The 22,697-nt window shown below is 33.3% G+C and overlaps 1 protein-coding gene across 1 annotated transcript in view; it reads left to right on the top strand.

Annotated features, from left to right (window-relative positions):
- LOC118190696 (acid phosphatase type 7-like) overlaps window positions 1–22,697 on the top strand; it is a 163,174-nt gene that overhangs the window by 128,609 nt on the left and 11,868 nt on the right. The window contains exon 11 of the mRNA XM_035361451.2: window positions 21,172–21,309. Coding sequence (XP_035217342.1) covers window positions 21,172–21,309 — 138 coding nt within the window. The remainder of the gene's footprint in view (window positions 1–21,171; window positions 21,310–22,697) is intronic.

Below are 22,697 nucleotides of genomic sequence, written 5' to 3'. Positions count from 1 at the left end.
TAAAGAGTGAAGAATATGATCTCTTTACTTTTGGTTACATCTATCTATCTATCTATCTATATGTATATACCCCAAAATGGGACATATTTATAAAAATGAAAGAATCTTTTATATTAACAAGAATAATACATGAAAGTGACCCAATATTTCTCTCTCTCACTATATATATGTATATAAAACTACTCATTAAAACGTTGATGATGTGAAAGATAAGAGCTATCAAAGCTATACTTATGCAGTTGGTTATTATACATAGGTAAATTACAATTACAGATAGGTTTGACTTGCAGAGCGCAAAGTGCGTATTCCCATCATGGATATATGTACGAAAGTCTCACTGGGCTGATAAAAGTGATAGGAGAAGGAAAGTTTACCAGCGAGAAGACTTCAATCAATCCTAAAACAAGGATTGCTAGCAGCTACTCCATTTTCGTTTTCTGCTCCACTTCTTCTTACAGTGATAAATTACGACTTTAGTACCTTTCCCATTCCTCCTTCTTAACATGGTTAGACCAAGTCACTATCTTCTAGTGTTCTAGGAACTCTGGTTCTCTCAAGTGCAAGTGTCTTCCGCAGTTAAGGCCACATCAAGCAGGGAATACTGCATAATTTTCATGCTGATTTTAGAACATATTATAACGTTTAAATTTCGTGATGTTTGCCGGTAGTGTTCTACATTTGGTATCAAAATAATTCTTGGAAAAGGACTCTTATTGTTCAGAGAGTTTCGGTTTCTACACAGTTGCCTATTTTCGGCAGTGCCGCCTAAAGAGCATTATGGGCCATTGCCCACTATCCGGGACCCTACTGTCCTTGGACAAATTCCTGTCCAGGTCCCTACGATACCCACTCACAGGCATAAATGTTAATGGAATGAAAATGGATTAGCATGGAGTCCCTATGCTCGTAGGATCCGCGAACATATGCTCAGCGGGCTCAAGCATTGAAATAGCCTTAATAGTCAATGTTTTACTGGAATTCTTGTATTTTGAATCTTGCCTTGAATTGAGCTGGAGGTGAAAATACTGTGACCCGTTTCACGAGGCCCTGCTACCCATTTGGCAAGGACCTATTACCATACCTCAATGATAATCTTGTAAATCGCAATTACTTGACACTTTCACTGGTCAGAGTCCTTTAAGCGCTCACAGACATCTACTGTTATATATCAACTGCCATAGTTTAAAATCATTTATGAGAAATGGAGTGAGTTTCCTATTCTGAATGGGAATATCTATAACAATTTTTCTGCCTCTTCAATGTATAAAAGTACACATAGACTAGGAAAGAGAGCCATCTGTTAATTATAAATAACTGAAAAAGATCTGTTATTGAGATTTAATGGTAGACATGTGCATCAATACGTAATGTATCCTCCATGTTTTCGAGTTAAAGTAGGCTTACATTTGCAAAACACTAATTTATGAACTACATGGTTTTGCGGACTATCACTTTGGTTAAAATCATTTTTGATTTCTTTTAATGCTAATGCTGTTGCTTGCTTCCGACATTAAGAACATTTTTGTTTTGGTTTTTACGTAAAATAGGGAGTCAACAGAGTAAGTCGTTATTACACAAATCACTAAATATACAGATGAATCACAGAATTCAAAACTAATGGTTTGTTTGGTAACAGTATTTTTTTCTCAAAATTTGTCGTATAAATATAGTGAACTGTATCCTTTGCAGTTACGGAATATACTATAATACATCTTTCATAGAGTATGTTTTATTTTTTTATTTATTATTATTATTATTGCTTCGTTCATAATGAGTTCAATGCACACAGAACCTATTATAACTTTATAAAATTTATTTTATGAAAAGAAACACTTTATAAACTAGTGATTGTATGAAATAACTGAATTATTCTTTTTAACTATAACATATACACTATATAAACATTAGACAGAGAGTTAATCTCAAACAATTAAAAAATTAATCTCAAACAAATTAAGCATAAAATTATTAAAAATAAATAATTTTATGAAAAAGTTACGAAATTGTATAAAAAATAAATTATAGAAAATTAATCCCAAATGCAATCACAATTAGCGTGTTATAAAACGCCTAATAATGTTACCTTATGTTTTAAACTTAAAACTACGTTTCTTAGAGGTCAGTGATCTCTCTTTTTATGCATGTCAGTGCAAATAACCTTTAACGAAAGCCTGAAATTATTTTAATAAAATGTCAAAATTCATTCTCGTTTAACTTAAGTCTCTTTAAACATCTAGTAATCTCACTCGAAAGGGCGCGGAGTAAGTAAATCAAATAAAGAAGTGATTGCACTTTAAAAGCATCCATCGCTGAAAGCAAGTTGAATGACCGTAGCTATAAATTACGTCTTTCGGGAATTTTCCAAATCTTGTTAATAGCCTGCAATAAAATTCGTTCACCGACTCCAGATTGAGAAGGATTAATCCGGAATTCATTCACCTTCTCTCCCAATGGATACGTGAATGAAAATATTTTTTATTCTATTTTAAGACTAATTTTCTTTTTAAAGGAGTAAAATGTATAATTTTATTCTTCTAAATATATATTTTAATTACAGTGTTAATATGTACGAGAAAAAAAATTAATGTCGTGTTGTAAGTCTTTGTTTTGTATTTGTTTAACGCTAATGTGTTGGCTGTTCGCACATTTTTTAGATGATTTTGTTTTGCAAAACGATCGTCTGCTTAGAATTTGTTTTTTAACTGCGGCTATGTTTTTGAAAGTATAAATTATCGTCTGCTATTTGACACTTTTGTTTTCATGCAAAATGACGCTTTTAAAGAAGCAATGGATCAGTATCAGTATCAGTAGCTGGCGCAGCCCGACCCGCCTAACCAAACAAGTTGGTCTTATGGTCATGACAGGCCACTCCCATTTCAACAAATGAAAAGAAGCAATGGATGAAAGGCTATGTTTGTGCTGTTTCCGAAGAAACATTCGTATTAAAAAACGCTGTGAAAGCCATGGCCTTTCGATATCTAAAGCTGCGATAGGTAATAATATTGTCAACAAGGAAGGAAACAAACGTCAAAGTTTGGCTTCAAGTGGAAGAGTTATTCCAGATATAAATCCAAAGAAAAAAAGCGGAATATTTCGAATGTTGCAAAAGTAAGATCTTGCTAAAAGAATGTTGCAAAGGTTAGGTATTGCTAAAAGAATGTTGCAAAGGTGAGTTATTGCTAAAAGAATGTTGCAAAGGTGAGGTATTGCTAAAAGAAAATACACCAAGTCGGAGGACAATTCCAAAATCATTAATATGCTCGGTGACAACTGTAAACGAAATGATTCATGCTAATTTGAATCTTAAAAAAGCGAAAATACATAATGTGCATCGTCTTTCCCCACGACATATCACCGAACATAGAACTCGCTGCAGAATCTTTTATGAGAAACATTTATCGGCAGAAAAATGGAAAACTTTTATCACAATAGATGACTCTTGATGTACTTAAATGACAGCAATAAAAAGAGATCTATTTGTTATCATCAAAGAGGAAAACAAATCTTAAAACATGGTTCAAGGAATTTAAAGAAAGTTTTTCAAGGAGAACTTATGATTGGAGCTGGTTTTTAATAGAGCGACAAATTAAAAATAAAGACAATGGAGAAACATGTTAAGATCAACTCTAATCGGAAATATATTTTATACCCAGTTTTCACATATGAAATACCTTAGCTTTACCTATGGATTTTTGTGCTTTTAGTCTTTTAAAATCGGATTGTCCAAACTTCGACATACAAGCCTCCTAGGGCTTTGGAAAGCGGTTTAAGAAGAGGAATGGGATAAAGTACACTACACAAAGGAAAAAAAAAAAAAAAAAAGGACAGTCCTTATATCTTCCGTTCTAGCGGGCCCATTGACAAAATTCAACTTGCGTTTTTCATATCTTGAAAGCGCGACTTTGTATATGTATTATATTTATATATAGCATTGTTCTAATATAGGTATTTTGACACGAAATCGGACTTTTTTCTGAAATGACATGCCAATGTTTTTCCATATTTCTATTCTACGACTCAAATTATGCCAAACTGCCAAGTTTTGTGAAAAATCGCACGAGTACGTTTTAAAAAATTATCTTCTCAATGGTACTTGAATTGGATATATATTTATTAATATCTATTTTTTAATTAAACTTATTTCATTCTTCCTTTCATATTTCGAAATCTAAGCGCATTCCTAATAAAATACGCCTATTTTTTATGATTTATGTTTCAAATTTGTATTTTTAAATAATTTTTATAAATTTTTCGAAAAACATTTTGAATTATAACTTATAAAAGTTTTGCCATCATCTTAAAGAAGATGTATTTCTAAGCATACCTGCAAAAAATTAGAGTTTTTTATTCAAAATTTCCTAAGGTATACGCGAATTTACATTTTGGCGTGTTTTCAAATTTGACCTACTATTTATTATAAGCGATAATAACGAAAATGTGGTTTACACATTTTGTTAAAATTATTTGAAAGTATGAAGATGACGTCTTTTCCGCTCATGGACAGTGACGAAAAAGGAAAAGAAAATAGGTTGCTATAAACTAAGAAGTTCGCCAAGTGAATTATTCTTGGCGCAAACTGAAAAAAATTCGCCAATATATATTTTTAAATTTCTCCAAAAGTTCTCACCAAAAATTACAAAATTTAATAGCTAGGCATAATTTGATTGGTAGAATCGATATAAATGAAAATCGTCTAAAATGTGCGAACAGCCTTTGTAATAAAAGAAAAAATATTAATTTATAACAGCTAAGATATTACTTAAAGTTTGCTGTTTACACGGACAGCTAAAGGAAATGTTTGCTTCCGATAGCAGGATTTTATGTCACAAACGATGCTGGTTTTCCCTTCTTTATTCAATTTCTTAAAAGGCGTAAATTAATTTGCAGGTTAATATTCAATACTCTTATTTTTGTTGTTTGACTTCTAAATTAATATTTGTTCGGCGTGTTATTGTATCTTAATTCAATATATCGTTTGCGAGATTTTTCTTTCACAGAACACCTGAAGATCTATTAATAGAACAGTTTCGTGTCCAGAAAAGCTAATGCATCAATATTAATACAATGGTTGCCAGATTTTGCTTGCGCAAAACAATTAATGAACATCCATTTAACTAATTTATTGCAATTTTTAATTTCTTGATGAAACAGAGTGTTTATATTTCTATAATCATTATAAATTTGCGTGTTAACTTTGTACTGTTTTGGAATATGCATATTTAAAAATGTAATTAACCCTGATGAATTAGTTTCAAATTATAAAAATTCTCTTGCCTTTTCCACTCCTTATTAAGAGAAAAATTGTATAGGATTAAAATCTTAATTAACTTGAGAGTTGTATTCTGTACAGAGAGTTATTTCGGACTGCAAACGTTTCAAAATACATAACTACTGATTAATTATTTTAAACTACAAGGAACTTACTGAATTTTCGATTTCTATTAGAAACTTTTTGTTTCTAATTTTTGTTCTAAAACATAACTGATGTTCTCTTCCTATTATTTATTATATTAATGTTGTTAAAAGTAGCACTAAATTTTGATAATAATGTTTTTGAATACAATTTCTAACTTTCTTGAATAAATTTACCTTTATCTTTTTTCTTCCGCACTGTCTTAAATGCGGTGCACTATTGAAAGAAAGAAATTTTGCTTTCCTATTCTCTAACGAATATAATAGTGCTTTAAATTAACACGACCAGTCAGCGTAACTGTATCTCATCCAACATTCAACTCTTGTTTTCAGCTCCTAATGATCTGCTTGGAATAATTCTTTTATGTGTCAATATTTATACTGAATCCTCAAGGAAAGAACTGAAAGTTTTGACTACTTAAGGATCTCTTTCAGGTTGTTTGTGACTACTCTCATTTTCAAAAACATTACTTGTAAAAGTAAACGTTAATTAACAGAGAATGTCCAATCCAGGCACATTTTTTTTTCTTTGCCTTTTTGAATCATATTAACTAAGATGCTGATGTCACTGCTAACGTTCGAAATCATAACTAAAACAGGCAGTTCATGCCTTAAACCTTATTCGTCTCATAATTAACATCGAAACAATTCTCAGAATACAAATAAAAAAATCTGATGTGTACACCACATGGCTTCCTTGTACGGAATATTAAATTATACGCATTTTTTCTTGCATTTCATTTAAACTTATTGGATTTAATTAAATCTACTTCGTCGACAGCGCATAAACCACAATAGAATAAATGCATTCTTTAAAATTCACTCTAGTATTGGTTTACCATAGCGACACTCTGGCGCTAGATTCACTTAACAGTATTATATTTCGTTCATACTATAACTCATAATGCACAAAAATTGTATCATTTAAAGAATAGAATTATCTACTCGTTGCCACATGTTTTATTCAAAACATTATTTATTTATTATAAAGCTAGAATGATGTATAAAAGAAATGAAGCAAACAAAACAAAAAAGAAACAGTTTTTCACAGACGATTGAGTATTTCTCATTCAATTAATTCAGTTCTCACTTCGCGAGAAGGCAAAAATACATGAAAACTCGAAATATCTATATTAAAAATTACGAAGTAAATCTTAAACACTTATTTCCTCGAAAAAATTCCAGAAAGGATTAAGCATGATTTAATTGGCAATAATAAATGAATGCGTTATCTTTGTTGTTGCGAAGCTAAGTTTCTCTAGATTGGCAACAAATCCACTAGTCTGCTGTTTCAAATGTAAACAATCAATGGCCGCCATAAAACAAGGGCTTAGCGGCACTTAAACAACTTTAAAATTGTTGATAATTCAAAATTTTACTAAAGGCATAAAAACCTTAACCGGAAGATAAAAACAACATAATTCAATCATTTTTAAAAGCAAAAAATGTACAATTTACAAACATATAAGAGTAAAGAAACTGAGATCACTGAGCTGGATAACAGAGTGGATATATATATAAATATTTTTATGCAGCATTTTGAGCAAATATATAAAATATATTTATAATATTATTTATAAAATAATATTAAAAATATTATTGTAATATTATTTTTGCAGCATTTTGCGCAAAAAATTTTTAAGACCAAATAGGTCTTACGTCACATTACTTGTTAGCTTTTCAATTTCTATTTCGATTTTATAAATATATTTATATCTGTTTGGTGCTGCCGATTGCAACCAAAATACGAGGTGCACATCTACATGTCATAGCAGTCCTATATACAAAATTTAAACGTTCTGAGGCTACTCGTTTTTGAGTTATGCGAGATACGTACGTACATACGTTCCTAGAGACGCCACGAAAAATTCTCTTCAGAATTAATTTTAAAGCAGTTTTATAATTTTTTGGAGGAAACGAGTCTTTTATTCTGTCCTTACGTACAGATATCATGCAAAAACATCGTTAAATTGCATTCGATAGCGGTGAAAATGGATATTTTCGTTGAAATATGCTGCCTGAAACTTTTTGAGATTACAATACTTCCTTTTTACTTCGTACAAGGAAGTAAAAATTAGATCATAATAATAAGGCTTATAAAGACCTGCTGGTCGTACTAATGGAACCTAAAAATTCACAGTTTTAAATATACATAAATTTTTTTACTTGTTTCCTAAAATGAAGGTTTTAAGGCTCAGGTTTTTGCTTTATATTCCCTAACAAATATTTGACTTTCTCAGCTTAATTAAATTAAACATTTTGATACTTTCAATTATTTTCAAATAGTGAGTTAGTATTTAGGAGGTTTAACAGCAATTCATATAAACGTTGTGAATAAACCTACCAGAAGAGCAAAAAAATTAACCAAAAATTTGGAATATTTTTTTCAAATACAAGCAGTAATTACTTTTATAGGTGAAAATATTCGGAACAAATACGGATAGTTTCATCAATTTACATCCCAAATGTGCATAGCGAATATAAAAAAACCTGATGCGGATACCACATGACTTCCATGTATTGGCATATTCAATTACACACATTTTTGCTCTGCTTCATTTAAACTTATTTCCTTTAATTATTCTAAATTAATTAACCGATCCCTCCAGGCAAGTTAAAATGACATCAAAAATTGCAAATTTTGAAATTAAATATCCCGGTTAGTATTTGTCGTACGAGATCAAACTTTTTGTAATTTTATTTTTTCATAGCGAGTATAAAACCTTTCTAGAAATAAGTATAAAAACCGGGAGACCGCATTTAAAGTTAAATTTCGTTATTTGTCCAAAATTATTATTATTATTTTTTAAATTTGCCATTGTCAACACATGAATATTTTCGTCATTTAAAACACTTCTACAATTAGAAGTATATGACTACGACCAACGATTGCGAAAATAAGGGGAGGGTAGCGAGATACGTACATACATGCATGTGAGATACATATACGTCCGTAAATTTGTGTCTCGTACGTACAGACATCAAGAGAAAACCTCTCCTGAATGCATTTTAAATCCATTTTGCAATCCGATTTGGAAAAACAAGAGTCCTTTATTCTAGCCTTACGCTGAAACGTCACGCAAACAAATCGTTCGAATAGATTCGGAAACGCTAAAAATGGATATTTACGCTGAAATATGATATCCAAAATTTTTTGCGATTACAATACTTTCTTTGTAACGTAGAGAGGCTATTTGAACATTTTTTAAACGACTTTCATTGTAATTACGGAAATATTTTACCTAAAATTTTTATGTTTTAAATATTTTTTTTTCGGATAAACCGTATTCTTCACTACTTCTATATACTGTAATTGTAATGTGTCATTTAGCTTTCCAGAGTCGAAGGAGATTGGTCAGTCGACGTTTGGACAACCCGCTTTTTAACCCTTTCCGGCACGCTACCTTTTAACGTCGGAATTTTGATAAAAAAAAAGGTAGGCAGTCTAATTAGGCCTAGTAAAATTTTGTGAAAATAGCACTTATCGTTTTGATTCTGTGGGTGTGCCCAAAGTGGCACACTGATTGAATAGAGCTTCGAAAAGAGTGCTGAAACGAGCATTGTTGTCAGTGAACTGACCGATAAGATGCGGAGAAACAAAGAATGCAGACTCTCAGTTGTCCTAGATTATCGGTGAGCCCGGTCTGGGCCCACCTAGGGTTCGCCGTTTGATTTTAGGCAAGATTTCAAGGTAAAAATTTAAAACTAATATGGAATAAGGATATTAGCATACAGCCAAAAAAAAAAACTAACATAGAAATTTCTTTTCAAACAATTCCTTTTATACCCTAAAAAAATCTGGAAGATTTCTTTGAAAAATGAGTGTCTTAAAAAACTAAACATGGCTAAAATATATGGGCTTGTTTGTGTTGAGCTGCCATCTACTATAAATAAAGAAGGTTCAGAGTAACCTATAAATCCTTTTTCATTCAATTTTTCTGTGCGTACAGAAGGAAATTTTTAGGTGTGTCCAGACCAGACACACTGTATCGCAAAGGGCTAAAAGGCCGAAAGAGCAAAAACACATTGGTGATAGATAAGGAGATTTAGTTAAGGGTATGAATGAAGGGTATAGCATTCTTACCCGTTTCTAGTTCCGTTTTTTTTTTCCAGGAAATTAATAATAGACTTTGATGTTTCGCTGCCTCCTTTGTCTTGATGCAGTTCTACTGCTTGTTGGCACTGTGTGTAAACAGAAGGTATTTAATATTTGGGAATTGGGTATCAAATATGTTTTTGATAATATGTGGAGTTGATCTTAATATTTTTCTCCATCTCATTGTTTTTAATTTGTTGTTATATCAAAAACAGCAATAATTATAAACCCCTTAAAAATTTCTTCACATTCTTTAAACCATGTTTTGAGATTTTTTTTTCTCCTCTTTGAGGATCACAAATGGATCTCTTTTTATTGGAGTCATTTAAGTACAGCCAAGATTTATCTATTATGACAACATTTTTCCATTCATAAATGTTTTTCATGAAGAATTCTACATAGCGTTCTGCGTTCGTCGATAAGTCCTGGAGAAAGACGATGCACATTATGTTATTTCGCCTTTTTAGCGCTCAAATCAGCATTAATCACTTTGCTTACAGTTCACACTGAGCATTTTAATGATTTTGCAACTGTCTTGGCGGATTTTCTTTTAACATTAAAGATCTTACTTTTGCAACATTCGAAACATTCCGTTTGTACTTTGGATATGTATTTGGAGCAATATTTTCACATGAAGCTGAATTTTAACGTTTTTTTCCCCTTTGTTTTTGGCAACATTACCTATCGTAGCTTTAGATATTGCATAAACCATGGCTTTCGTAACGCTTTTTGATAACTAGATACGAGTAAATTTCTTCGGAAAGAACGCAAACATAGCTTTCCGTCAACTGCTTCTTTAAAAGCGACATTTAACATGAAAACAAAACTTTCAAATAACAAAAGATAATTTATACTTTCAAAAACACGTTGCAGTTAAAAAAAAAATTCTAAGCAGAAGTTTTTTTTTTTCAGTCCAAAGGGACTTTGTCCCTGACGGACTGTTTTTTTTTTTTTGTTTTGCAGTTTTGTGTCGAAACACTCTGAATGTCCGTTTCCCTTTTCAAACTGTTGCCACCAAATATTATCGCCTTGTGTTATATTTGAAGAAATTAAATAATGAGCAATCTGCATAAATGTATGTATGTTTCTTGCATTGTGATCAAACAACGGTACCTAGAGCCATCCAATTATCCAATTTTGAATATCGTAATCGTCCTACGAATATGGGCATGTGGAAGACCAAATTTGAAATTTGGAATTTGTTTCATTATTGATTTCATATTTTGTAAACCATTACCGAATTTTTGATAAACAAACTCAACAATATCAAAGAGAGCAATGGTAACGTTGTACAGAAAAAAACATTTTTATTTCCAGCGTGTGAGACTGTGTATCGGAAATTCTAAAGATATGTTCATTTTAAAATTATTTTGCGACATTGCTGTTGAACTGAATTTTATGGTCTAACTGCGAAGAACATGATATTTAATAGATAAAGGTAACACACAAAAACGTTAAAAAACGCCCCTTTGGACGTAATTTAAAATCTGAAAACGTTCAGATATTCGTTTTTTATTTAGTTATTTATTTTTTCTAACAACAAAGAATTGTTTAAAAAATGTGCCAACAGCCTTTGTACAAGGTAGTAAAAAAATACGTTAACCGTCTGTTGTGGTCGATTAATGCTCACTTGTCTAACCTATAATAAGCCCAAGCCCACGTAAGATACACCTGTTGTTGGAAACGACCTTGTGTATCTAACAGGGGAAGGGGAGATTTAGCTTAGCTCCACATATTTAGAGTGCCTCCATGCCGCATGGACACTATGTACATACAAACATCCATGCGTCCTGCGGGATTCGAACACGGGCCCTTCGACAGTCAGAGACGATAACCACTATACGGGTTAGGCGGCTGACACTATGTAAATGTGAACATTTTAAAGCTACACGAGTCCACGCCACAAACATTTTTTTCTCTTCGCCTTTTCTAATATAAGACGTTTTTAAACTATATGAAAGAATTTTCTTTCATTATTCAGATTAAAACTGTAAGTATTTCTGGATCGAAGTTGTAAATATTACTGTAGGTCCGCAACTCGTGCAAGGACAATAGAAGTACTTTGGAAAAGGCCGCATAATACGAAACATCGGCTGCAATATTTCTCTGATTCTGAGGTGATGAAATATTGCTTTTACTTAAAAATCTGACTTATTTTGATGCTAGTTATAATCGAATAACAAATAAAGTTCCAGTAAAACTTTATTTGTTATTCGATTTGAAAAAGAAAATCAAGATTAATTAATCTATAATAAACTGAAGTACTTACCATACGTACAGAAATATGTACTATATTTTGCTTTAAGGTATTTTCGTTTATGTATGTAAGCAATTCTTTTCGGCAACGCGATGCATTTCTTGTTTCCTGCATTGAAAATTTTCAGATATTTCAGCTCTTTTTCACTCAGACGTTGGCAATGTGTAATTCAAAGATTATGTATACGAATACATACGTCGGAAATAATATGTTTGTTTCTAGAAACCCGCAACGATCCCACATATGGATGTTATTTCTTGTTACACCGTCTTGCGTATTTTGTTTCCCAAGTTGCTAACAGTTAAGGTTTTTCTTAAAGTTTTACAAACATCTTTTTATTTCCTATCTTTTGCTTATTTTCGTAATTTTATCTCGAAGAAAAATTCATTGAAAATAAAAACAAATAAAAGGGCCTTCCAAAATTATTTAAAGAACGATTCAATTTTCTTAGTATTATATTTCTTATATAGTTTAATTCCATATAAAAGTCTTGTAAAGCCATTTTATAAGGTAGTCCCCCCCCCTCCTTTCTGCATGCCTTCGTGGCGTAACTTTTAGCACACTCGGCGCTTATTCGAAAGATCATGGTTCGAGTTCCGGTGAGGGCATTGTTCGTTTTTCACTTTTCCTGCGTCTCAAAAAATGCTGACGAGCCTACAGTGGCGCCCGAACTTAAAGGTGGTGTATGATAAATCTTTACCACCAGGATTTCGCGATTGGGTCCTCCTAATCCCCAATCGCTTTTTAAAAGAAGGTGTATGTAAGGTATTTTCTCCCTCCTTTCTGCATGCCTTCGTGGTATAACGATTAGCACACTCGGCGTGTGTTCGAGAGGTCCACGTTCGAGTCCTGGCGACAGCACTCTCACTTTTAATGCTTCCTGCGGGAAAAATCCTAGTGACTCTATAATCTTAGTTAAAAAACAACTAAACATTGATTTGATAAAAGGCGAAAAGTATAAAAATATAAAAATGAAGTGAAAAAATATAAAAATGCATGCCAAAATTTTAAAACTGCGTCTGGAATTCTAAACAGATGTTGCTGTGCAGCTTTCAAAAATCCGTATAACTTTGCTGTTTGTTGTTGTACTGTATGTGCCGTAAGTGCGAAGGAAAAAAATGCTTAAACGCTTAAAAGACAAAACAAGTGGGGGTTAGCAGGAGTGAGTGCAAGAGCAGACTGTGAGCTCAGCAAGAGCATAAGAAAACCTTAACAAATCCTTTTGGGTGACCGTTAAAATCTGAAATCTTTCATAATTTTTTAATGTATGTCTTGATAAATATTTAGAAAGCGAAATCTGAAATTAAGTTAAAATGAAATTTAAATTTAGCTAATTATGTGAAGTTTAGTTTAATTGTAAGGTTTGTGACCTCAGCTGCTTTCCGTCCGCAAGCAGTTTCAGTTTAAAACCACTGATCTAGTCGATCGCTTGGAAGCCACATAATGGTTAACTTACATTAAAGAAAGAAGACAGATAGATATCGAAGTTCTTTAATAGCTTCAGTTGGATCTCCCTTAATAAATTCGTAACTCAGAGCTTCCACTAGCAAAAAAAGTTTGTATTTGAATAGAGGTAACTAGCTTCGAGGTTTGCAGTCACGACCAAAGATTTACGCATGTGTTTTTTAATCCAGAAGTAACCTTTTGTCTTATATCTCCCAAATCCCTCTGCATCTTAAACACTTACAATGATTTCCCCGTGGCATGCGTCTGCCCAAGACAGAACTATCTAAGGAAATTAATCTGTTATTATACCAAAATAAGAGCTAAAACTCTAGATTTCTTTATCTTTTCCTTTTTCTGTCGTGCACCCTTTTTAGTAGATTAACATATTTCTGTAAAGGTCTGGTACTGCGTATTACGTTGCGAAGTAAATGAACTTTAATACATGGTTCGAAATAATAGATTAACAAAATTCAAAGAAAGAATGACATTAATTACATTAAAGTGTCCCTAAAACAAATAAAGGTAGTGTTTTATACGATTAGAGCAAAGACTCGAGGGCTGTCTGCGTAAGAGAAGATATGCCGTCGTGGAGGACTTTCTAAGAGAACTGGCTCGTATGCACGTTACACATGATGAAAACCACGGTAGTGTTTTAATGTTAGCGACTTATGACACTTAGCCTCTTTTTTTAAGTCGCTGGGTTTTATATATGTCATATATATCTCATTTTTTAATCAGATTTTAATGTCGCACCAGAGGATTTTTTAACGTTTTTTTATGCTTTCGCTAAGTATCACAGGTCGCCAATTTACTATTAGACTCACATCTACTAATACGCTACATAAAATTCAATATGAAAATCGCCAAATATTTAAAAACAGCCTAAATTTAGAATTGTAGATTGAATATTAGTGGTTGCCATACATTTTTTACGTTCGCTACATTATGTCTTTGAAAACTAGTCATTCGAGAGTTTAGTCGCCTAAAAGAGTTACCATAAAAAAGAAAAATAATATATAGAAGATTTTAAGAAGCCCAAATGATGTGATTTCTAGTTAGAAATTTCATGATTTAAATGCCTTTTTATTTAAATTACTCAGATAATACAGCGTAAAAAGTACTTTTAAGAACTGCGTGTTTTGCGTTTCGATCACTTGGTTGCCTACTGGGTAACATAATAAATTTAAAACTTAAATATCTTACCTTTTACTGAGTGGCAACACATTGGCGTGCAAAAATAATAAGTATTCTATTTGAGACCGCGATGGGCTTTGTTTCAAAAAAGCCAAATTTGTGGATAAAAATTTAATAAGATCTTGCATTTTGGCGGATGGCAATAGTATGGTGTGCTGGGGATAAAAATAATTCCTTTCGAATAGTGCTGCTACTTTTTGCAGTCAAATTGCTTAGTTTGTTAAAGAAAAAGTCGTTAAAGTTGTGCAAAATGTGAAAAAAATTTCCTAAAAATTAAAAAAAGATTTGAAAGCTTTCAGATTTTATATTACGCCAGAAGGGACGTTTTTAACGTTTTGGGTGTTACTTATCAAATATCCTGTTCTTCGCACTTAAATTATAAAATTCGGTTCAACAGCAATATCACAAAATATTTAAAAGAGCATATCTTTGGAATTTTAGATACACAGTCTCGCGCGCTGAAGACAAATTTGTTTTGTTTTCTTTTTTTTTTCCTACAGTGTTGCCACTGCTCGCTTTGAAATCGTTGAGTTTGTGAACCAAACATTCTTTAATGTTTGACAAAATATGGAATCCATAATGAAACAAATTTCAAATTCTAATTTAGAACTTCCAGATGCCCATATTCGGTGGAGGGTTACGTTGTTCAAAACTTGATGTCACTATTTACCGTTGTTTTATCAGAATGTGAGAAACATACACACATTTATGTAGATTCTTAAATTATTTAACTTCTTTTAGTTAAATTCTTTAACGTCTTTAAATATAACACAGGGCGATAATTTTTGGAGGCAGCAATTTGAAAAGTGAAATGGATATTTATATCATCAACGCAAAATGCCAAAACGAAATTAATAGCCCTTCTGGGCCAACACCCTTTGGGATAATAAATCGAAAACACAAATTCAAATTTCAAAATTCAGACTTCAAGGAGCCCATGTTCGTATGTTAAAAATTCGATGGCTCTGGGTTTCGTCGTTGTCTCACAATGAGAGAAACGTACATACGTACATACAGATTAGTCATTAATTTTTTTAAAATAGCACATCGCGATAAGGTTTGTTGGCCAGAATTTGAAAATTGGTTTCGGACACCAAAAGTGATACGGGCGAAATGTGCATTTCGAAGCATAGTAATATAATAGTATCTCTGGTGCTAATAATCTTTAAATGAGTATACTGCAGCTTATATAAGACATTGGCTTGAAAAGCTTTAGTTTCCATTATTTCTGAAGAGGACAGGGTATTGTTTTGAACAAGAAGCTTTTACCTTTTCCTATGAAATATTATAATTTAAACTTTATTTTTTATGTTTATTTGTAACTTTCTGTCCGTGCCTTATTATGAGATTATTACAAATAAATGCAATTTCATAATTTTATTACGCAAGAGAGCGTGTTTTGTTTAACAAATGAACGACTCAGTTTTGCTGCGAAATGTACAAATTATACTATTTGTTACATAAGCACTCTTTTTCATTACTCGCATTTTTTTATTATATAACTTTTACAATCAAATTACAGTTACTGAGGTATCTTTCAATGAAGTATAACTCTTACAAGCTTCAAACCGAAAGTACAGAAAGTTACGAATTAGTTGTTCAGAAGAAGACACTTATATTTAGATTTTCATTCACTCTTAGTTCTCAGAAACTTCAAAATCATCTTAATATTTTGAAATTTATGAGTCCCACTTTTTATTTTGAATGGAAATTTTGCGTCTTTTCATCGTCTCCATTAACAGAAACGTAAATGCAATGCAAAGAAAGGAGAAAAGAGAATGTATGCCGCTAATACTGTTACGAAATTTGTACATAGATAGATGATTTCTGTTCAGTTATATGTGAAATAGTTGTGTGTAACGTAATGCGAAAAAACATTTAGAGACAAGCTGTGCAGAAAAGTAAGAATACAGGAACAGGTCCATTTAACATTGAGTAAATGGGTATCTCGGTCCAAAACAGTTGTCAGCTTGGTCATTTGGCGATTTCTCGCCAAGCTGACGACTGTTTTGGCGTCTTATTTTGATGCCAAATATGGCAAGAAATAACCAAAAGTCGGCACTCATTTGGGGACATTTGTGTCCCGTTCTTGTATCACCTATTGTAATTGAATAAATGTAATTTTTTTTTATTATTTCCAATGGCAGATTATGAACAGTCTATAACAGAGCCCATTAATCTAACATATCTCTTGCCTCCCAGTTACGCTCGGCGAGAAAAGGTTTGCGCAAAGCAGGACAGTGGGGTAGATGTGCGGCATCCATCATCTCTGCAGAGCTGCACACAGTGCATATCGGAAAAGGAACAATTTTGAATGTATGAAGATGGTATTGTAGGCAGTCATGTCCGATGGCAAGGCGGAATTCAGCGACCGCTCTACGCCTTGGGCCATTACACAAATTCGGGATAGCATTCTTCCAAGATTTATGAGAAACACGATGATAGAGATCTTCCCGAGCAGGTACTTTGATAGATCTTTTAATAAGATCCCTAACAGTATGGAAAGGAAAAGGACGAGAAATATTCTGCATAATTAAAGCACCCTTTTTTGCCAAGAAGTCGGCTTTTTCGTTACCTGGAATCCCCACAGTGGGCTGGAACCCACTGGAGGACTATAGTTTCCTCAAGTGAAGCCAGGTTTTGTAGATAATGTCGACAAACCAACATGTCCTGTGATATGGGTTTTCATCTGAAACGATAGCCAACAGAGCAGCTCGGGAATCACTGAGTATAACAGTGCTTGTGAAGTTTTCTTGTGAAGTGGCATGGTAGCTGGTACAGGAGCTATGCAAATAGCAGCAATTTCTCCGTCAAACGCGGAACCTCGGCCCACAGGGATGTAGAAAGAGAACATTTGGGAGAAAACTCAGGATATTTCAGATGCATTAGGGCCATCAGACAGGAGGGATCCATCAGTGAAGATCCGAAACCACTCTGGCTCAGGGTAAAAAATATTTAATACTTCGAAAGCGAGGGTAGACGGTAAAATTGAATAAATGTAGTAAGTCACTATATTAGTTGCAAGTGTAATTTGACCCTCATATTGCTTTCCAATAATGACCGGTACCGTAGCGTGGTGCTGTAGTCCAGCTGCTTTGGAGGTCTGGGCTGATCGGACGGCGGGAGGATGGGATCTCTGTCCTCTCTTTCTCTTGTGTTGGAAATTCCTAGTGGATCATGGGTCCACCAGATCGTTTAAGGAGGAGCGAACCGGCTCATGAGGCAAAAGCTCCCGCACGGTGTAGGAGTGGGATAGCGCTTTTCGGTAATTTCGACAAGCAGAAAGTGCTAGAAATATCTCGGTGGCTCTTGAAAACTATAGAATCCGGTAATAGGGTGGACTTTAGCCTTGGGGCAGGATAATTCCAACCTATGTTGACAAATTTATAAGGCCGGAGAGAGCATCTGTTCTCAGTTATTGTTCTTACTAGTTGTTAGTCCATCGGGAACTTAGATATCTCCGGATTAACTTTCTCTTTAGGTGTGCTTTACATTGTGTTATGTTTAACGCTTTTAGTAGTTTGAAATGTAGCACAATGATAAATACAGTGAACACATGTACGGGTATTTCTGTGGAAAATTCCAGAACTTTGAAGTGTTTCATTTGATAAAAAATAAATTTAAACTATCACCGGACCTATGTGCATTCAAACTATTACGAGCCAGTACGCACGCAACAATACGAAAAGGGTGAAGTAGTAGTGACCGGGCTAGGAAGTGATGCATGGAGATAGAGGCGAATTAGTACAAAATAGTGAGTCAGCGTTTCGGATGTTAGCGTTGGTTCAGGACATATTGTCCATGGCTTATTGTGATATAGCCAAGTATTGGCGCGATTGCTGCCACGTTAGTTAACTGGAAAATTGAGAATCGTCGCGTCCATACCTGTATGGGACCTACGGTTCTTAAAAGAATAGTTACATGAGATGAAACGTGGCAGCCCTATGACCAACCTGAAACAAAAAGATGGGGAATGCGATGATACCATGACGGATACTAATAGCATAATTTTGGAACGATAAATGGAAAAGAATATAACAGTGACCAGTACGTATTTGCAAATCTGTCCAAAATCACCTCGGTCCTGTAACGAGGAATAAACAGCATTATTATTGCATGATATTTCCCGAGCACCTATTTCGTTCAACGTTTCCAACAATTCAGGATATGATATCTGAAACTCCGGTAAATAGGGTCAAATGTATTACACTGACTTTATTCACCAAATCTCGCCTACACTGAGTTTTATGAGTTCAAGTGCTTCCAAGAGGCAGTGATAGGCGAGGCCTTTTCGAAGAGATCAAAACCGCTGTAGGCGAGTGGCAACAGCCACAACCTTCTTTCGTATATCATGCCCTTCCGATGGGCTGGAATGCATCCTTAACATGTCTTGAGGCTACGTCAAAAAATGATTATATGTAAAAATTTTCCACTTTTCACCCTTTCTCTTACAAAGTCTCGTTTAAGTTTCAAACCAGTTATTTTATATTAATATTCTTTCCTCTCAATCTCATTTCCATTTTCCTGTCAGACTAGCTCGTGCGATATTCAAATGAGGTAGAAAGAAGAGAGTGTTTAAAGAAAAGTTTTAGAAGGTAGAATAAGAGCGTGTTCTGCCCGTTTGAAGGCCACGTTGCTAAACTTTATTCTCTGCGGCGTTGAGTTTTTCATTCCATTAGGCTTGTTACGCATAGGTTAGAAACAGCTTGAGGGTTATTCTAATTGTGGAGCCTTTAGGCTAAACCAGAATTTCTTAAATTGTAGGTCGCGACCACCACGGGGGTCGCCGAACCTACAGCAAGAGGTAGCCAAAAATTTTAGCAGTTTTGATATTTTTTTAATTTATTATATTATAATAATTTTAGAATTACCCAATATTTTTACACAATGTATCTGAAAATAAATAAAACATAAGACAATACAGGCAAAGAGAAAACGAAAACGTGTCGACACATTCTTTTTATAAGAAGATGTGAAAAATGAGCAGTGCTGTCGCCGAGACTCGAACCTCGGACCTCTTGAATATCCACTGAATGTGCTGGCCATTACACCACGAAGGCATTCTAAGAAGCCGTGAGCAATACCTTATAAAACTTAGTTTCACTAATTTAGTTCATCCATTATCTTTGATTTAAGACAAAACGTTTGGTTTCTGTGAACAAGAATTCTGTAAGCAAGAGCTGGTGTCCTCTGATAAACTCTATCTGAGTTAATAATAGGGTCCTTTACACACTTTCTTTGTCTCTGTGGTACTTATAAGACATAGCCATAATTCGCCACCAGTCTTTTAGAGTGTGGATGTAGTTTATACTTGCTTCCTAAGAACACCAAACTCTATAGCGCCATAGTTAATTATTAACATTTTGAATGAACCGCATAAGTGTACCAATCGGGTTTTGATTTCTCTGATCGAAGAACGTACTAGAATGAGATTGTAATATTAAATAATCTTCTAGACTTTTTAAAATTTATGTAAAAAACGATAAGTGGTAATAATAGCATACAACATTTATAAATAAAAGGTTGTTTACCTGAAACGTGTACCCCCAATCATTCTGATTAATTTTTGCAAAAGTTTGAGAATAAATTTACAATGAATTTGAAGAGGCATTCTTTAGGACAACGGATACCAAATATTGATAAAAATTCGAAAAGAAAGTTTTTTTGAAATCATTCTGATTAGAGAAAAAGGAACTGAATACTGTGATTAAAGCAAAATCAGCTTCGTACAAAACATTGATTTCGCTATTAATTTATGTTTACAATTCAATTCAATGGAAATAAATCTACTGTTAATTTAAATTAAATGGATAAACGTATTCTCGTTTATGATACTGTTACGAATTTTGTACTTGTATAGCTAATTTTAGTAGAATTATAGGTATAATTGTTATATTTTTTTGTGTAATGTAGTGCAAGATAAATTTTAAGAGAAGACTATGCCGGAAAAGTAAGAATACAGGGCAAGTGCATTTAACATTGAGTAAATGGGTATCTTGGCAATTTCGAAAGATATCGCAAAGCTGACAACAGTTTTAGCGACCTATTTTGTCGCCAATTTTGGCAAGAAATCACCAAAAGTCGTGAAGCTTGGGGACCATTTGTTTCGGTTGCTGTATCACCGTAATAAGTAGTGTAAATGAATAAATGTAATTGACCACTATGTTAGCTGTAACCGTAATTCCACCTTCGTATTGTTTTCCAGTAAATTCGAGAAGCAGAAAGTACTAGAAATATCTCGGAGGCCGGTTGAAAACTATAAAAGACCGAAAAATGAACATCTGGGGCTGTCGGTTGCTTAGTTATTGTTGTTGCGAGTTGTAGTTTCGCGTGAACTGAGATAAATCCGAGTTAGCGTTCTCTTTAGATGCGCTTTGCGTCGTGTTTAGCGTTTTAAATAGTTTGAAGTGTAAACACTGATTATACCGTGTAATACTCGAACACTTGTACGAATATTTTTGGGGAAATTCCTTGAGTCTTGAAAGAGTCTTGAAATATTTCTTTTGATAAAAATAAATTTTATTAACCTATTACCGGACTTGTGTATTCAATCTATTATGAATTCGTACCCACTCAACAATACCATACTTTCCTAATTGCTTTTTACGTAATTGTTAGAAATGCAAAAAGCGATTTTTCTTTCAATATGTTTCAGTCATCATTACGTTACACAAGTGATTTCTGGTAAAATATAATAACTCTATGAAATGAGATTATACAGTAAAGTCTTTACATTGCTGATATCAGACCCATTTTGATTTTTTAGGGCAATCAAGAAGGCTCCACCAACATCAGGAATTCCCGCCAACCATGGAGTGCTTTTGCAAGTATAGAAAAAGGTTACACGCGTATGATACCGCACAATAAAACACATCTTTATCTCGAACAAGTATCCGCAGAAAAGGTGAGTGGCATAAAATTTATTCTGTGCCAGTTGTTTAGTATATATTTTTGTCGGCGACACATAGCTATAGTTTATATATTATAGAAATAGCTGACGTTTGAATACGCTTCTAAAAGTGCTTCACTTCCTTTTATGTACTTTACTTTTGTTAAGGAAAGAAATGACGAAGTAAACAGGATATTTTTGCGTGGGAGTAAGAGCACGCATTTCAATGTTTTCTTGTCACCATTCTTAAAAATCCCACAGATATATTTTTCTGCATCGTGCAGCTCTGCAAAGAATTTCATAAGAAAGTTGAAGACTAATGTGTTGAGATGACAACTATGTAAAAATAGCAAAGTTTAGAAGAACCAGAATAAAAATTCGGTTACTGTGTCTTAAATGCAACTAGTTTTTAAGTCTAAATTTAGTGTGCTTTTGTTAATTGGCTAAAATTCCATAAGCGGGGGAAGTTGGCGCCAAACTATTTTGGCCTTCAAAATTTGGCGAATTTTTTAGGCGCACTAAATGAAAGCACTAAAATGTGATTTTTAAACGTAAACAGAATAGTAACTTTTAAGTTTTCCAGTAGTGAAACGCCGTTATTTTATGTAAATAGAAAAGTAAAATGAGATGATAAAATACTAGATGAGTAAAACAGTAAAATGAGATGATAAAATACGAGATGAGTAAAACAGTAAAATGAGATGATAAAATACCAGATGAGTAAAACAAAGTCCAACAGCTTTGCAAGTAAAAGCATAGCCCTATATATGTATGTAATTCATCATAAAATAGTAGAATGAACAATTCTTGTAAATAATTATTGAGTAAATAAATGTATACACATATCAGATCAGAGCACTGCGAAGTCAGTTTTAAACGTAAACAGAATAGCAAATTATGCGTATTCAGCATCATAAACTAACTAAAATATTCAAGTTACTATCGTCGTGGAATTCAAATTACTAAACAACTTTCGTTCAAAGCTTTAAACATTCCGCATCTTTCGATTGCCACATGCAAGAAACAAAACTAAAAAAAAAAAAAAATTAACTAAATAAAATTAAATGAAAACATTGATAAATTATAAACTTCATGTCATTTGAAATCCAACAGTCTCCCACCAACAACAGCTTAATCTTCTGCAAATATAAATATTTATATAAATATAATATTAATCATATATATAACAATAATATTAAACAGTAAAACAAGCACAGTATTGCAAAATTAAATTTAAAAAAGAAAAAAATCTGGCTACACTAAATTCGCGCTCTTACAGTTACCGAAATAAAGCTCTAGGTTTGCCACAAGAAAATATACAGCCGGAAACCACACCCAAATTAAAATCGTGCCAAATAAAAACTCTCGCCAAGCTTGGCGCTCGCCCCGATTATGGAATTTTA

This window comes from Stegodyphus dumicola, chromosome 2 (assembly GCF_044657685.1).
Source record: "Stegodyphus dumicola isolate Sdum_Otavi_A_Nest chromosome 2, ASM4465768v1".
In the NCBI taxonomy this organism is placed as follows: Eukaryota; Metazoa; Arthropoda; class Arachnida; order Araneae; family Eresidae; genus Stegodyphus; species Stegodyphus dumicola.
Note: the sequence above shows the minus strand (reverse complement) of the source record. Positions and strands in the feature narration are given on the sequence as shown.